Source organism: Oryzias latipes, chromosome 10 (genome assembly GCF_053564925.1).
Source record: "Oryzias latipes strain Hd-rR chromosome 10, Olatipes_Hd-rR_3.1".
NCBI classification, from domain to species: Eukaryota; Metazoa; Chordata; class Actinopteri; order Beloniformes; family Adrianichthyidae; genus Oryzias; species Oryzias latipes.
Genome location: NC_136246.1, coordinates 19,806,441 through 19,819,920, shown reverse-complemented (window position 1 = coordinate 19,819,920; position 13,480 = coordinate 19,806,441). Strand labels below are relative to the sequence as shown.

Sequence of the window (13,480 nt, the reverse complement as noted above, 5' to 3'; positions counted from 1 at the left end):
AGTTATTTTCTGCCTTGCCCGCAAATGTGTCTTTGGGCAAAATACTGAACCTCACATTGCTCCAGGTGGTTAAAAGTTGACACAAGTGCGTGAATTGCACTGTGACTGTAAAGCGCTTCAGGCCTTTAAGCAAAGTAGAAACACGCTGTATAAGTACACGATTTTACCATTTGAACTCAATATTTACACGGGCACATTTGAGCTAATTTCACCTCATTGTTCAGTTGGCCGTTGTGAAGGCTCACCTGGATTCAGATGCATACAAAGCAAGTTAACTCAGGTCTGAAAACAAGACCTCGATACAGGTGTCTGTGAACCCCAGTGTGGAATCAGTGGAAACGAGCCAAAAGTGGTTTATGTGACTCTGTGCAATTCATCCATGGTTTGCCATTGAAAATATCAAACCATCAGGGGTCTTAGACTCGAGGTCTCAAGGCCCAGCATCCTACTGGATTGTATTCCTCATCTGATTACCTGGATCTGGTGTATTTAGCAAATAAGGAGCTTCAATGGCAGTTGGAAAACATGTAGAGAACTGCAATAAGCTGTTATATTTTCCTGCATCCTCTTCCAATGGAATGGAGTCCATGGGGTTATCCCAGTGTGAAAGCAACTTTAATGCATCAGCAATTCTGCACATTTTTCACAAGACATTTAGCACAAGAAACAGCTTCTGTCTGTTAGATTTTTCACAATAATGCTCAAAGGTTAGTAGAAATTGGCTGATGAAAAAATGTGTGGCTCAGAAGTTCCAAACCTTGTTATTGGTAAAGTTTCAGATGAAAATGTCACTTACGTCCACACTACTGCATTTTCTGTAAATAAAAGTGATGGCTAAAAGAAGAATGCTTGGCTCACCTAATTTACTCATAGCTCGTATTTACTCAACTGATGTGAATCTCAAAGCTCTCTATGAAGCACAGAACATATCTTGTTTTGTGTTTCTCTTCAAAGTTGAGCATCAATAACAAGGTTTTTAGACAAAAAAAACTTTCATCTCAGGTCTATACTTTCTGCCACTTTCTATACTTTCTGCTGTAGAGATGTTTAATACATCTCAGGGGTAATGGAATGACATCTAGAAATCCTTTTTCCTGACTTTTTTTTCCAAAGCTTTTTGAGTACTCAACAATTTGTGAACCTTTTGTGGACTTTAAAGCATCTTTTTTTTCACAGTGGAGTGCTGTTGCACCTTTCTAACCCTCGTAGTTTAAAAACCAGCACGCCTGGACTCTTCTCATCAAGGCAGTCCAGCACTGGATTACAGTATGCTAGCTGTTCTGTCCTTTGAGAGGGCTTTTCCTCCACACCAACAGGTGCTGGATCTGCTAAGATGGGCTCCTCTTTTTCCTCATCTTGACCCTCCTCACATGCTACTCTGCAGCAGACAGTTGCCTTGGTAATCAAGCGGTCAAGCGGCTTCAGAGAGTGCATCCACTTAGGCAGGAAGTCCCAGTTTTGGAGCTTGGTGGGCAGATGACGAGGACTGCAAGTCTGCATTACATTTATGGTGGTAATGAAGATGGTGATTCCCAGAAAAGGACCTCCAACACCAGCCATAACCCGCCAGCCAGCCAAGGAGAGGCCCAGCACTATTGATGGAAAGACCAAGAAACAGAGAAGCAGGTATAAGACTGCAAACCAGCGGTATTTGGCAGTCCGCTCCCCCAGGACACGAGCCATCTTTATGGGTAAGCGCATGAAGGGGATAGGATACCACAGCAGGATACCAAAAATGTTAAAGAAGAGGTGACAGAGAGCAATCTAAAAAGAAAAACAGAGATGCAGAGTGTCAGCATTGGAGCAGAGCTCTATAGAATTCTGTAGAAATGCTTTTCTTCTCGGAGGTGAAAACAGATATTTATATTTACCAAAGAAGTGGTCCACATTTTACCAGCAATAAAAACCATAGCAACAGGGTCGAAATTTAGCCTTTACAAAAGCGTCACAAGCACCTCCCCCCCCACCCACCCACCCCCAAAAAACAAAAAACACAAAAAAACAGGTTACCTGTATTGCAGCTGCTAGTTTATTCCCAGGACTAGCCAGAGCTGCCAGCAGAGCAGTGGCGGTGGTGCCAATGTTAGAGCCGAGGGTGAGAGGATAGGCCCTCTCCAGACTGATGACACCAATGCCTGGAGGAGAAGACAGCAGAAAATATTATCATAAACTCTGCAAACAAGTTTGACAAAACCCATTCTGCTCAGTTCTACAATTGATGTTTATGCGTCGTTTGCTCTAATCTAAAGCCTTTAAAAACAGAGTTTCTAAGGGAGTCTAAAGTCAATATGCCGTACATATTATCATTTATTAAGTAATATTAATGGCCCTCTTTTCTCAAAACAGTGTGTAGCTTTTTTCAATTTCAAGCTTGGTTAATTACAAAATGATTCTGATCTTACATTTATAACTGTGTAGCAGGCTGGTGAGTCACTCATCACTGATTTTGCATGCTTCTATTATCTGGTATTACAAAACATATGTTATGCAATGTCTTCTCAAAAACTTCACAGAGCCATTTAGAAGACCTACACAAACTTACATCCTTATTTGGTATGGTCCAGAAAGGAGACAAACCATTAGTCAACATTAAATTTAGGCACTTTGCCATTGAAAACATGAACAAAAATTATTAGTTACATAACGAATGTAATACAGTTCTATTTGATTTGAAAGATTTAAAACAATTATAGAAGACGTCTGTTGGGGGGTTGTGGCATCACCCATAGTTTGGTGCAGAACCTTGTGGGTTGCTGGATCAGAGCGACACTGCAACCCCAGTGCTATTAATTTCAGCTATATGCTTTTTCTTTTTTCTTTGGAACCATGGTTCATCACCAATGTCCAACAATGCAATAATTGCATGGATTCCAGGTTGAAATACCTGAAGCAGAATTCAGGCAATAAACTTGTCTGAAGCAACCTTTGCACAGTTTTTTTCTTTACCAAGAACAAATTATCAGCATGGCCAGAGCCTAGTTTAATAAGATATTGTAAGCAATAACCTCCATGAAGGCCTGCACTGAAATGAAACCGTAGGCCTTTAAACTGGCCACATTGAAGAATAACCCCAGAACGTTATATGGCACCTTTGCTTTGACCACTACACCCAGCAGAAACTGGAGATTAAAAAAAAGAACAACTTTAGCTGCAAAATCATGATTGCAATGTGGTGTTAGAAGTTATACCCAAAGAGGCATCACTTTAAATAAAATCTGCTGTCTATAATAAATAACAATAAAGATTGAAAAATAAAACAAAGAATTTGCCAAGAGGATTTGAAAAACCCCAATCCAAGAAATCCTAAAGTGAGAATCAGCAGAGGCCTGAATGCAACAAAAACATGCTCATGAATTAAAGAAGTTTTTGTTTTAAAGGCATTTATACCTAAACGTATGGCTTTTTCAAGCTATGGACACCCATCGGGCAAGTGACAAGCGTTAAAGAACACATTAAACGCGTGTTCTTGAATGTGTAATCCATGGTGTTCACACTGAACAAGCAGGGACGGGCTTCCTCTTTTTCTACAGTTTACTAGCACATGCCTGCCACCTACAGTTGGCAGAGGCTTGGTGCGAAATGTTGAAGCTTTTTTTTCTCCTTTATCAGCTCTAATCCGATAAATGAAAGACTTGGTGTCATAGAATTACAGTCGGGCACGAACCGCAATTATTAATTACTTCTGCATGATCAATGTTCAAACCATTGACACTTTCATGAATTAAAAAGGACGCCATCCATACATCACTAGCAAATCCGAGTCCGTGATTGGTTGAAATTTAACCTGGTCTAACTTGCAACGCACATTCAATGGCCCCGTGTTTGTATGTAGGGCCCAAACACGGCTGTAAAAACTTGCATAGCAGTGTGTGAAAGGGAGAGTTTTGAATGTGGAAGTCTAAATTGAGTATTAACGCATGTGTACATGGACTTTTGATTGGAACGTAGCTTGAGGTTTGAAAAGGCTTATTTACTTGGAATCAAATCGTTCTCATCTCCTAAAGATTATTATCTCAGAACAGAAATAGTAAATTCTTCTATAGATATTGATTATTTCATTACGTTGAGATTTGTACAAAGCTCTCACTTTTTCAGAAAAGTTTGACATTTTTGTTTCAACAAACCTTTTTTTTCAATAAAAAAATGTTTTAAAGCTTTTTTTTGAAAGTATGTATCAAAAATGTTTAGAGAAGCTTATTTCTTACATTTTAAATCAGTTTAGAAGCCTGTTGATTCTTGGATCACACAGAAAAAGACACAAATATTTGTTTTTATTAAATAACCTCAATTTCTGTTCAACCTCAGAACAATTTGAATAAATGTGTAATAGAAGGTAAATTATGTTGGAGGAAAAAAAGCAAAACTGAACTTGTTGTTTACGGTCAAACAAAGCACTTTACTCACCTACAAGTGGAGTCATGGCTGAAGTAAAAACAGAGCTGCTTTGGACCACAAATGTGATGCCTGCACCCACAAACATGGCAACGTATCCTGCCAGCCACCCAAAGGGATAAGGCAGGTCTGTCAGGATATAATTAAAAGATAAGTATTAAAAAACTGTTGCACAGTCTAAACAACGCTTGACTCTTACCAAATGATGTTTTGAGGTTTAGTACTTCTAATGGCACTACTGACTTTCTGCTGCTCACTTCATTAACTCACCTGTGTTAATGACTTTATGGATGACCTTTGCTACTTGGCCTTTAAGAAGAGAGTTAAGCAGCTTGACTAGAAGTAGCAGACATGAGCAGAGGACCACCAGAGAAGCAGCCAGGAGAATAAGACCCACCGTGAGGTCTGACAACTCAGTGGATGCAAACAGATGTTTACCTACAAAGAAAACAAAAACACAGATTTTGAGATTTTTTTTCACTTCATTTTTATCTTCTAAAACGTCAAAACACTGATGTTACTTGCATTTAACACGTGACGACGATGGAAAATCGTTACTTCCACAGTTGTCAAAGCTCCCATTGCCAGCAGACTAGAAAGAAACAAAGAAAGAAAGAAGCCATAGGTAAGGATGAGGAAAAGGTTTGACTTTAATCTTCAAATGCTGCATGTGAGACAAAATGTGCAGGAAAGAATGGCACAATAGAATGATTACCTGGCACCATTCCTTCACCAGGCTCTTGTTCCTCATGCCCTCATTTCCCATGGCAATCCCTGTGATCACACATTTCTCTAGCTAAGAGAAAAACAAGAAATTGTTTTAAATCATAGTAAAATAATGGGATGAGAAAAGATTCCTAATTATTTTACCCATTTGACAAGGCTTTACCACAGAGTTTAAGGTGCATGCAATGTGAATAAATGCACTGATGTTTTACCTGAACGCCTATTCTTACAATTATAAAACTGTTTTTATCTGGTGGTTTAAATTAACCTGTATTTAAAGTTACATTGCAGTCGGATAAATATTTAGAAAAATTGTCGGCAACATTTTTAAACGTCCTATAATTGGGTTGAAATAAAGAAATTTAAAGCTGCAATGTGCTAATTTTAGCAGAGTTAGGGTTAGTTAGGGTTGGGGTCTCCTTGGTCCAAGCAAAGATGTTTTTTTTAAATTTGGAGTTTAATTCCAGAGGAAAAATGTATCACGCCATATCTTTAACTTAACTTAATATACTTGTTTGTTTAATAAAAAAGAAACAATCTCTTGTGTTTTGTAACAGATAGATGATTAGCACCACATCCAAAAGTGTTGAAATTTAAGTCTCTCTCAAGTTGTGTCCAAATTCCTTTTCTCCTCACTACATAGTGTGCCATGTACTGTAGTGCATTTGCCATTTTTTAGCCGTTCGAATCTACAATTCCAAAAGTTGGGAGGGGCTGTAAGCTAGCAGGACGGCATGTGAACAAAGGGATGATAGGAAGGCTTACTCCACGCCAACATACCCGCCCACAACTTAGAAGTGAATTTCTAAGGAACTGCTACCGCTCTGCAGACACTATGTCCTGGAGAAAACATCCCCAAGTATTTGATTTTTGGCTAAAAATTGCTTAATCATAATTAAAAGACTACTGGGAATGCTTTTACAAAAGATCAAAAGATGATCGGAATGGAATTTTAAATTTAGAAGTGACATTGTTGCAATAATGCTAAAGGGCAAACCTTAATTGTTTGTAAAAACAATATTCAGAGATTTTGAGATAGATGGTACGTGTGATTATTTCAAAGTTCTGAATTTGGGATGCCATAGTTATGTCAGAGATTAGCCCTTTCTCTGTTATGGTGCCTGTCAGTCTCCTGCCCCTCCCCCTCCTGCTGTGCTCCTGACTCCACTAGCTGTTACCAATCCACCTCATCAACCGCTGCAGCTCTAAAGGAGATCCAGCTCCAGTATTCATCGCCAGTTCGTTGCCCCTTATGGTGACTAAACCTGGTCTCAGTCTTGCTCATGTTTTCAAAACTTAGTCTTGTCTCGACGCCAATATTATTCCCCTTGTCTCAGGATTCCAGCCTCCAAGTGTCACCTGTTCGGAAGTCAGATCGTGCCCTCCTGCGTACCTGTGGAAACTACACACTCTGCAAAGCCGCGTTATTACCTCCAGCCACGCCTCAAGCCGCAGTCCTCATCAGCCTCATTCCAAGCCACTACCATCTCTCCTGGAAGAAAAATAAAAACTCTTACTTACCTCTTACCTACCTGTGTCCTCATTCTGGGTTTCATTATCTGGGCCTGTCCATCCTACAAGTCATGACATTCTCCTCATTTTAAGGAGATACTGGTAGAATGACTCTATCTCCCACAGGCCACAGAGGGTAAAGCAGGCCTCTGTGACCCTAATTAAGAAAAGGGGGAATGTAGAAAATGGCTAGATTGTTGTCGCAGCAATGTGTCTCTCCATGATTGCATTTTGAAGGACAATTTTACAAAGTAGGATATTGAGAAAATGCTGCCTAGCTGTCATGTTTACCTGTATGATGAGTGTTGTTACTGGCTCAGTGATGACCTTTAGAAGCTCGGGGGCATCTTCTCCTGACTGGATTTGTAAGATGCTAACCAGGAGGTGGGACAGCCGGGTCATCAACCCACTCACCGCCTCCAGAGGCAGCAGGAACAGGACCGACAGCCAGTTGAAGCAGTCATGGATGGTTGCTCCAGCAAAGGCGCTGTGACAGGTCAAGAGAATTATGTTCTTTGAGGTCAGCCACCAATAAACGTGATCATTTACTCAAAGTAATTGATCCTAACTATGATTTTTAGGCCTGGACTACTCTGATTTTGAACTCCAGTGAAGGTTTTCATTGTTGACTGAGTCCAAAACATTAATATATTTAAATATGTTTATTTAAAAAATTGTAAAATAATATGCCATCTGTTGAGCCTAGAGTTATACCAGATATTTACTGCTGTAGTCAATTTGGACTGATGCCATTATTATCACGATTTTGAAATTACACTGAAACAGAGGTTAACAGTGAGAGCCAGCAAACAACTACCAATGCTTTCTCATCATCCCCCCTCGCTTTGTGCCCTGTGACTTTCATTACTTTTATCATTCCGTCTTCCATTTTTTTTTCTACCTACTTACCACTGGACTGATTCATTTCCATCCTCCCTGCTCCTCTGTTGTCTGTTCTCTGCCTTACCACACTCCTCACTCACCGCTGAAACTCATTTCTCTCTGCAGCTTGCATCATGGCCACTATGGTGTTTGTGACAGAAGTGCCAATATTGGACCCCATGATGACTGGAACTGCCGACTTCACTTCTAGCACTAGGAGAAGACGAAACAGAAGGTTTTGTTTTACATAATAAGATCATTGTGTCTATCCTCATGCATAGTAAATAAGCTAACTGCAACAGACAATGTATACATGTCCTCCACGTATAATTGATATGCACGGCGTGGAGTGTTTTGGAGCTGACTTGAGGTTGAATAGACGAGTGGTGATTGCGGTTTTAAAACCAGAGGAAGCACTCTCACAGGAGGGGTTAATGTTGCATGTGCCCTCATTGATATAGCATCCCGAACCCACTTCATGAAGAAATACAGTACAGACCAAAAGTTTGGACACACCCTCTCCTTTAAATGAATGGGAAGGTGTGTCCTAACTTTTGGTCTGTACTATATGTTTATGTTTTTTTATGCTGTGCTTTCCCATTTAAAAAAAAGGCCTCACAAATAGCTTCTTCACACTAATGCTTCCTTTCAGAAGAAAAACGTGGAACATGTAAAAGTCTTAATCCTTTTTTATTACTTATTAATGCCACATATCTTAGGTTTCCCAGGTCAGTTTTGAACAAGGACATCTCTTTTTTTAATGCAGTCTATATAAATATGCCACTAAAAGTAAACACTTTCATTGCAGCATTAATGTATTGTTAGCATTTTTTGTGCTCAGAAGTTTCAGAAACCTATTTATGCATCAGACATTTTTCATTACTCATTTATTTGAGCATGTAGTTTGATCTGTAACAAAAATACCCTGATTATAAGTTAGTGTGCAAACACTTTTGAAATGATTCCTTTCAACAAAAAAATTTAAAAAATTAATAAATTAATAAAAAAAATTATTTACCTTAATTTTTGATGTTTTCTGCAAAGTTTAATCTGAACTGGAAGTATCAAAAATATTTTTAATCTACACTCTTTAACTCATAGACGCCTGAATTTATTTTCAGGATTGAAAAATACATTTCACTCGTGTTTTTTCTTTCAAGTAGATGCAAAATGAAGGTAAGTCTGGAGCCAAAGAGGTGTCAAGGGGTTATCAGACCTTTTTTTCAAAATATATATATAAATATTTATCAAAATGCTCAAATATAACTTGTTATACTTTTAAATGTCTATATGAAATCATTATTTAGCCATCTGGAGACTAAATGTCACAATTGCACAATCAACGCAACATTTGTGCAAACTGCTGTCATAATTATTGCATGATTTTTATTTCAGAGCTAAAGGGAAAATCATTTTCCAAACAAATGTGCGCCAGCGTTTTACATTTTTCAGAAGCTGTTTTGGCTGTACAAAAAATAAATACCAACACTGATGGACCCACAGACATCCATTACCGCTGCAGCTGATACAGAGGCATGAAAGTGCTCAATATTTTGGCTCTCTGTGTTCATGTGACATCAACATGTGCATTTTTATTTAGGAAACCTGTGAAAATGTAATACAACCATAAATAGCTCCAGTGGCGTCAGCGTTACCCTTTAAACTCAGTCATAGCTGCATGTTTACTTTCACAGTTTTAGACATTTAAATATCGGTTTGCTCTGGGAATATTTCCGTAATGTTGGTCTTAAATAGAATGAATAGAAAGTCTTTTAAGGTCTTATTATAAGTATAAGGTAAAATAATGATTCTACCTTTACTTTTATATTAATTACTAATAAAGAGGAAATGAAAGAGTTGACGGTTCAGCTGCTTCTTTAATCTGCACTAATAGACAACTAAGGTTTAAACTCTGCAGGGAGCCAAACGTTTGTTCTGCGAGAACAATGGTCTTTCTGGCCAGGACATTTCACACTTGGCGAGCAGATACAGAGAAAGCTCTGTGATTGTATAGAGAGCTGATCAAAGTGTACAGTCACAGGACTCATCAGTTTGCACTAGAACAACTTTAACGTCTATAGACCTGGCGTCCGCATGTGTGGACATCACATGTTCGGTTATTTTACCACAGTAAACTTCTGAGACGTTGTGTCTACGTGTGTTGAGAGTTCGCTCAAATATTTGTTCAAGTCTTAAGAGGTTAATGCATTATTTTAGCCTTGTGTTGGTTGTCTTCCTGATCTTTCTAAAAATGTCAAAACATGCGAAACAAACAATCCTGACAGTAAAGCTCCTCTAAAGTCAAAGATTCAATAGCGGCTTGCTATTGAAATGGTCAATAATTTAGCTTCTAATTCAAAATTTAAAAATGCTGTGTATAAAAAATCAATCCAAGTGCAGTAGGATTGTCATTTAAAGAGGCAAAAACTGTAATAAAATTCAGAAAGTTAACCTGCCTACTTTTGTGTTGAAGTTAAACCTTTTTACTTTTGCATGAAGAGAATCTGACTTGCTGATGTGATATGTTTGACCTTTTGTCATCACATGGTGGATCACACGAAATTTTGATTAAGCTATTAGAAATTCGCTGCAAATTAAATGAAGAATAACAAGAACAAAGATCTCACTATTACAGAGCAAAAAGCAGCTTTAAATTCTTCAAAATCTTAGTAAACGTTTGTCCATTCAGTGTCATTTCTATTTACTAAATTAATCTTTTACATCATGGGAGAAAAAAGGATAAGAATTTACGGTAGCTTCTCTAGATAATACAGTCAGTGATTACTTAAACAGCCAGGCTGTCAGAATCAAAATATTTATTTGTTGCTGCCATCAAAGATTCAGCATCGACTATTTGCTCCTAATTGATTTATCAAGGTTTTCGTATTTATTGCTGTATCTATTCATGGGTAATGATAGTCTGCTGAGACACACAAGAATGAAAGGATTAAGCGCGCTGAACACAGACTAGATGATGCTGGCTCGGATGCCTTCTTTCAACCTCAAAACCTTATTTAAACTATGAAATATGCTGACATTTTTATATAAAACTCGAACGCGCCTACTCACATCCGGAGGCCACCAGGCTGACAACAATGGAGGTGGAGGTTGATGAGCTCTGAACGAGCACAGTAACCAGAATCCCCACCACCAGGCCAGCCACGGGGTTGGACAGCACCGCATTGTCCTTGAAAATGTCCCCTGCCACTTTACCTGGTTAAATATGCCACCCACATACACAGAAACACACAGGGACAGAAAAAAAGACCGGGGGATGAAAAGGTTGCCATGAGCAATGTTAAACATGACTCCAAATGCTTGTTTCCCCAAATTTATGAAGGTCACAGATGAAGCTTCCCAGTACATCACCCAGAGGGACTAAGGGGAGCAGCAAAGGTTGCTCCTCTGTGGCTATAGCTTATTTGTCAAACATCAACTCACTGAGTGATGATCGACACAGTGGGTGAGCAGTGAGAATTACACTTACCCCCTGCCAACTGGAAGGCAGAGCTCAGAGTGTCCAGGGAGCAAATAAAGAAGAAGAGAAGGATGAAGAGAAGAGGGACCTTGGATAAGTTGATAAGGAGCTGTTTGATCTTGTGTGGACTCACTTCTGAGGTCTGAGGGGGGGCTTCTGTAAAAAAAAAAAAAAAAAATCAAAACAGGTAGAAGGTTGTAGATAAAACAGCACAATGCTCAAGGAGTAATGGCACCGAAATCTGGAATTTTTCACGCAGCTGCATTTTTCTTTTATTCTCTGCATTCTGGGTTCTGGGTGAGAGTGATAACTTGAGCCACATGCAGAGAACAAAGCCATCTTCCATGCACCATTACCCGAGTGCAGCCAGACACCACTGCGGGACAGTATGGCCACATGGTCACACTACGGCTGTGTCTTTTTTTTTTTTAAGCATGTCCTTGTCCGATAAGCCTTTGGCTCGGCTTCTGCAGTTATAATTAGTCTTTTCAAAGGAAATCAAACCAGCTGCCACTCCTTGAGATGAAAGTAAGATACTCCTATTGATGACCATCTTGTACCGTTCTCTCTGGGAAGTCTGTCTGCCGCTCTGAACGAAGGTGAACCAAAGGGCTGATTTGTATGTTTGCCGTCACCCTTGCTGCTGCTTGTGAGGTCAAGGGTGGAGCCGATGCCGGACTCCGTGTCTTCGTCCAGCCTGGGCTTTGGATGCCGGGAAGTGTGCATCCTCAAGCCTGATTTTAAAAAAAGAAAAGCAAAATAGTGAAAAAGTTCTCTTATAGAATGGAAAGAGATGGCATTTCAAGGAGAAAACGATGGCCGTTTTTGTTATCACGGTCTTTGAGCCCTGCACTCTGTCCAGAAGACACTATAGCCAGAGTGTGAGAGGACATATGGGGCTTTGAGGGCTATGAAAGTAATTAAAATCCCAGGATGACATCGCTGTGGAGGGGAAAGATGAGCGAATATTTGTTTATCAGCCACCTGCAGTAGTTAAAAGAAGAGCGGACCAGTGTGCATCTACACAAGAACTTCTCCAAAAAAAAAAACACTGAGAGCAAAAAGAGACTCACGTTGAGCTAAAGTGGCAGATTTAAAGTCAGATTGATCGTGCATAACGAATTATGTCAGAATCAGTAAGAAAACATCAGCACAGATACAGCTGATCCTTCACTTCCTACAGCTGCAAGTCTGCTCTTAAGAATTCCTTTCAATGATTTTTTTACATCCTTCCTTTTAATGCTTTTCCCCCTCTCTCTTACATCAGTCACTTTGCAATAACTTCAAGACTTCAATGGATGAGGGAATATGAAAGTATCCCTTAAAAGCAAAGAGGATGGAAGTAATTACAGCGGGCAAAATTACAGCAATTACAGTCGCTGCATCATTAGCATTGTGCCTGGCATCCTCCTGCAGGTTCTGATCTGCCGAGGGACCCTTTTTACCATACGTACGTCTCTCTGTGTGCGGCAGCATGTGGGAAACACTTTCACGGCTCACTGATGAGCAAACTCTCATTCAGATCCTATTCGGGTTTTGTGCCGGTGCTGACAATACGGAGTGATCCTCACATCAGGCGGCAGCATGCGAATCAGTTTGACAAATTGCAACTCAAATTTTCTGCTTTTTGATTTAAGGGTTTCCTTAAAGCATGTCATTTTGAGCCATTTATGCTTCAGTGAGGGGTTGCTAGACTGACTTCTTTTGATGAAGAGTAAAAATAAAAACGACTGTTGGGGAGGAGAAAAATCTCTGTGCTGTCTCTTTTTTTATGGAATGTATTTTCCTTATTTTAGAAAGCATCAACTGAAATAGGAAAATCATCAGAAAATACATTTTAAAAGCCAAAAATGTATATATTTCTTTAATGACAATAAATAAAACAGATTCTTACCGTTTGGGATAAAACTCTGTGTGAGGGGCAGGGCATCAAACACACCTTTAAATATAAAATCAGGTGCTGTGGTGTCAGGGGGAACACCTAAACCCCTGACTATTAATTTGCTTCATCATCAGAGACAACACTGTAAATCAGTAACACTCAAAAAAGAAAGTTAATGATGCATTACTTTGGATGCTAATGATTGATGCTTGCTTTCTCCTGATCTGGGGCCAAAGCAAGGATTACAAAATGACCTATTTGAGGTGATTCATCACTCCTACTGATGCATCTTTAGGATTTAATAGCAGGAGAAATCTGACATCTAGTGGCAAATGCAAAGGAATGCTGGCTGTCTAGTGCTTTCTTTCTGTTTTATCTCTGAATAGAAGTTTCAGATTGGGCAGGGACTGTTCCACACATGTAGGGTGTGCAGGATGTTCACATTGCGTTGCAACTGCAAATGAGCCATCGTGGAAATCTCCAGAAAGTGCAAACACACATGCATGCACATTTACCAGAACTCTCCACCACCCAAAGGGGAAGTCCTCCGCACCGTGGGACCGATCAGCCCGAGGAGGAGAGCCGCAGTAAAAAATTATCCAAGCTTC

At 39.5% G+C, this 13,480-nt stretch overlaps 1 protein-coding gene across 2 annotated transcripts; it reads right to left on the bottom strand.

Annotated features, from left to right (window-relative positions):
- Window positions 1–593: 593 nt before the first annotated feature.
- On the bottom strand, window positions 594–13,021 carry slc34a1b (solute carrier family 34 member 1b). 2 transcript variants are annotated; one of them, XM_011480247.2, is made up of 12 exons: window positions 12,885–13,021; window positions 11,551–11,724; window positions 11,000–11,146; window positions 10,582–10,725; window positions 7,614–7,725; window positions 6,922–7,117; window positions 5,108–5,188; window positions 4,918–4,984; window positions 4,663–4,830; window positions 4,405–4,521; window positions 2,011–2,135; window positions 594–1,764 (listed from the first exon to the last, which is right to left on the bottom strand). In XM_011480247.2, exons 2-12 carry the CDS (start codon window positions 11,714–11,716, stop codon window positions 1,171–1,173), a joined length of 1,917 nt encoding a protein of 638 aa, XP_011478549.1. In that variant the 5' UTR covers window positions 11,717–11,724; window positions 12,885–13,021; the 3' UTR covers window positions 594–1,170. The 2 variants fall into 2 exon arrangements, with proteins under 2 accessions (XP_011478549.1, XP_011478550.1); XM_011480248.4 differs by having other exon boundaries at window positions 1,322–1,592.
- Window positions 13,022–13,480: the final 459 nt, after the last annotated feature.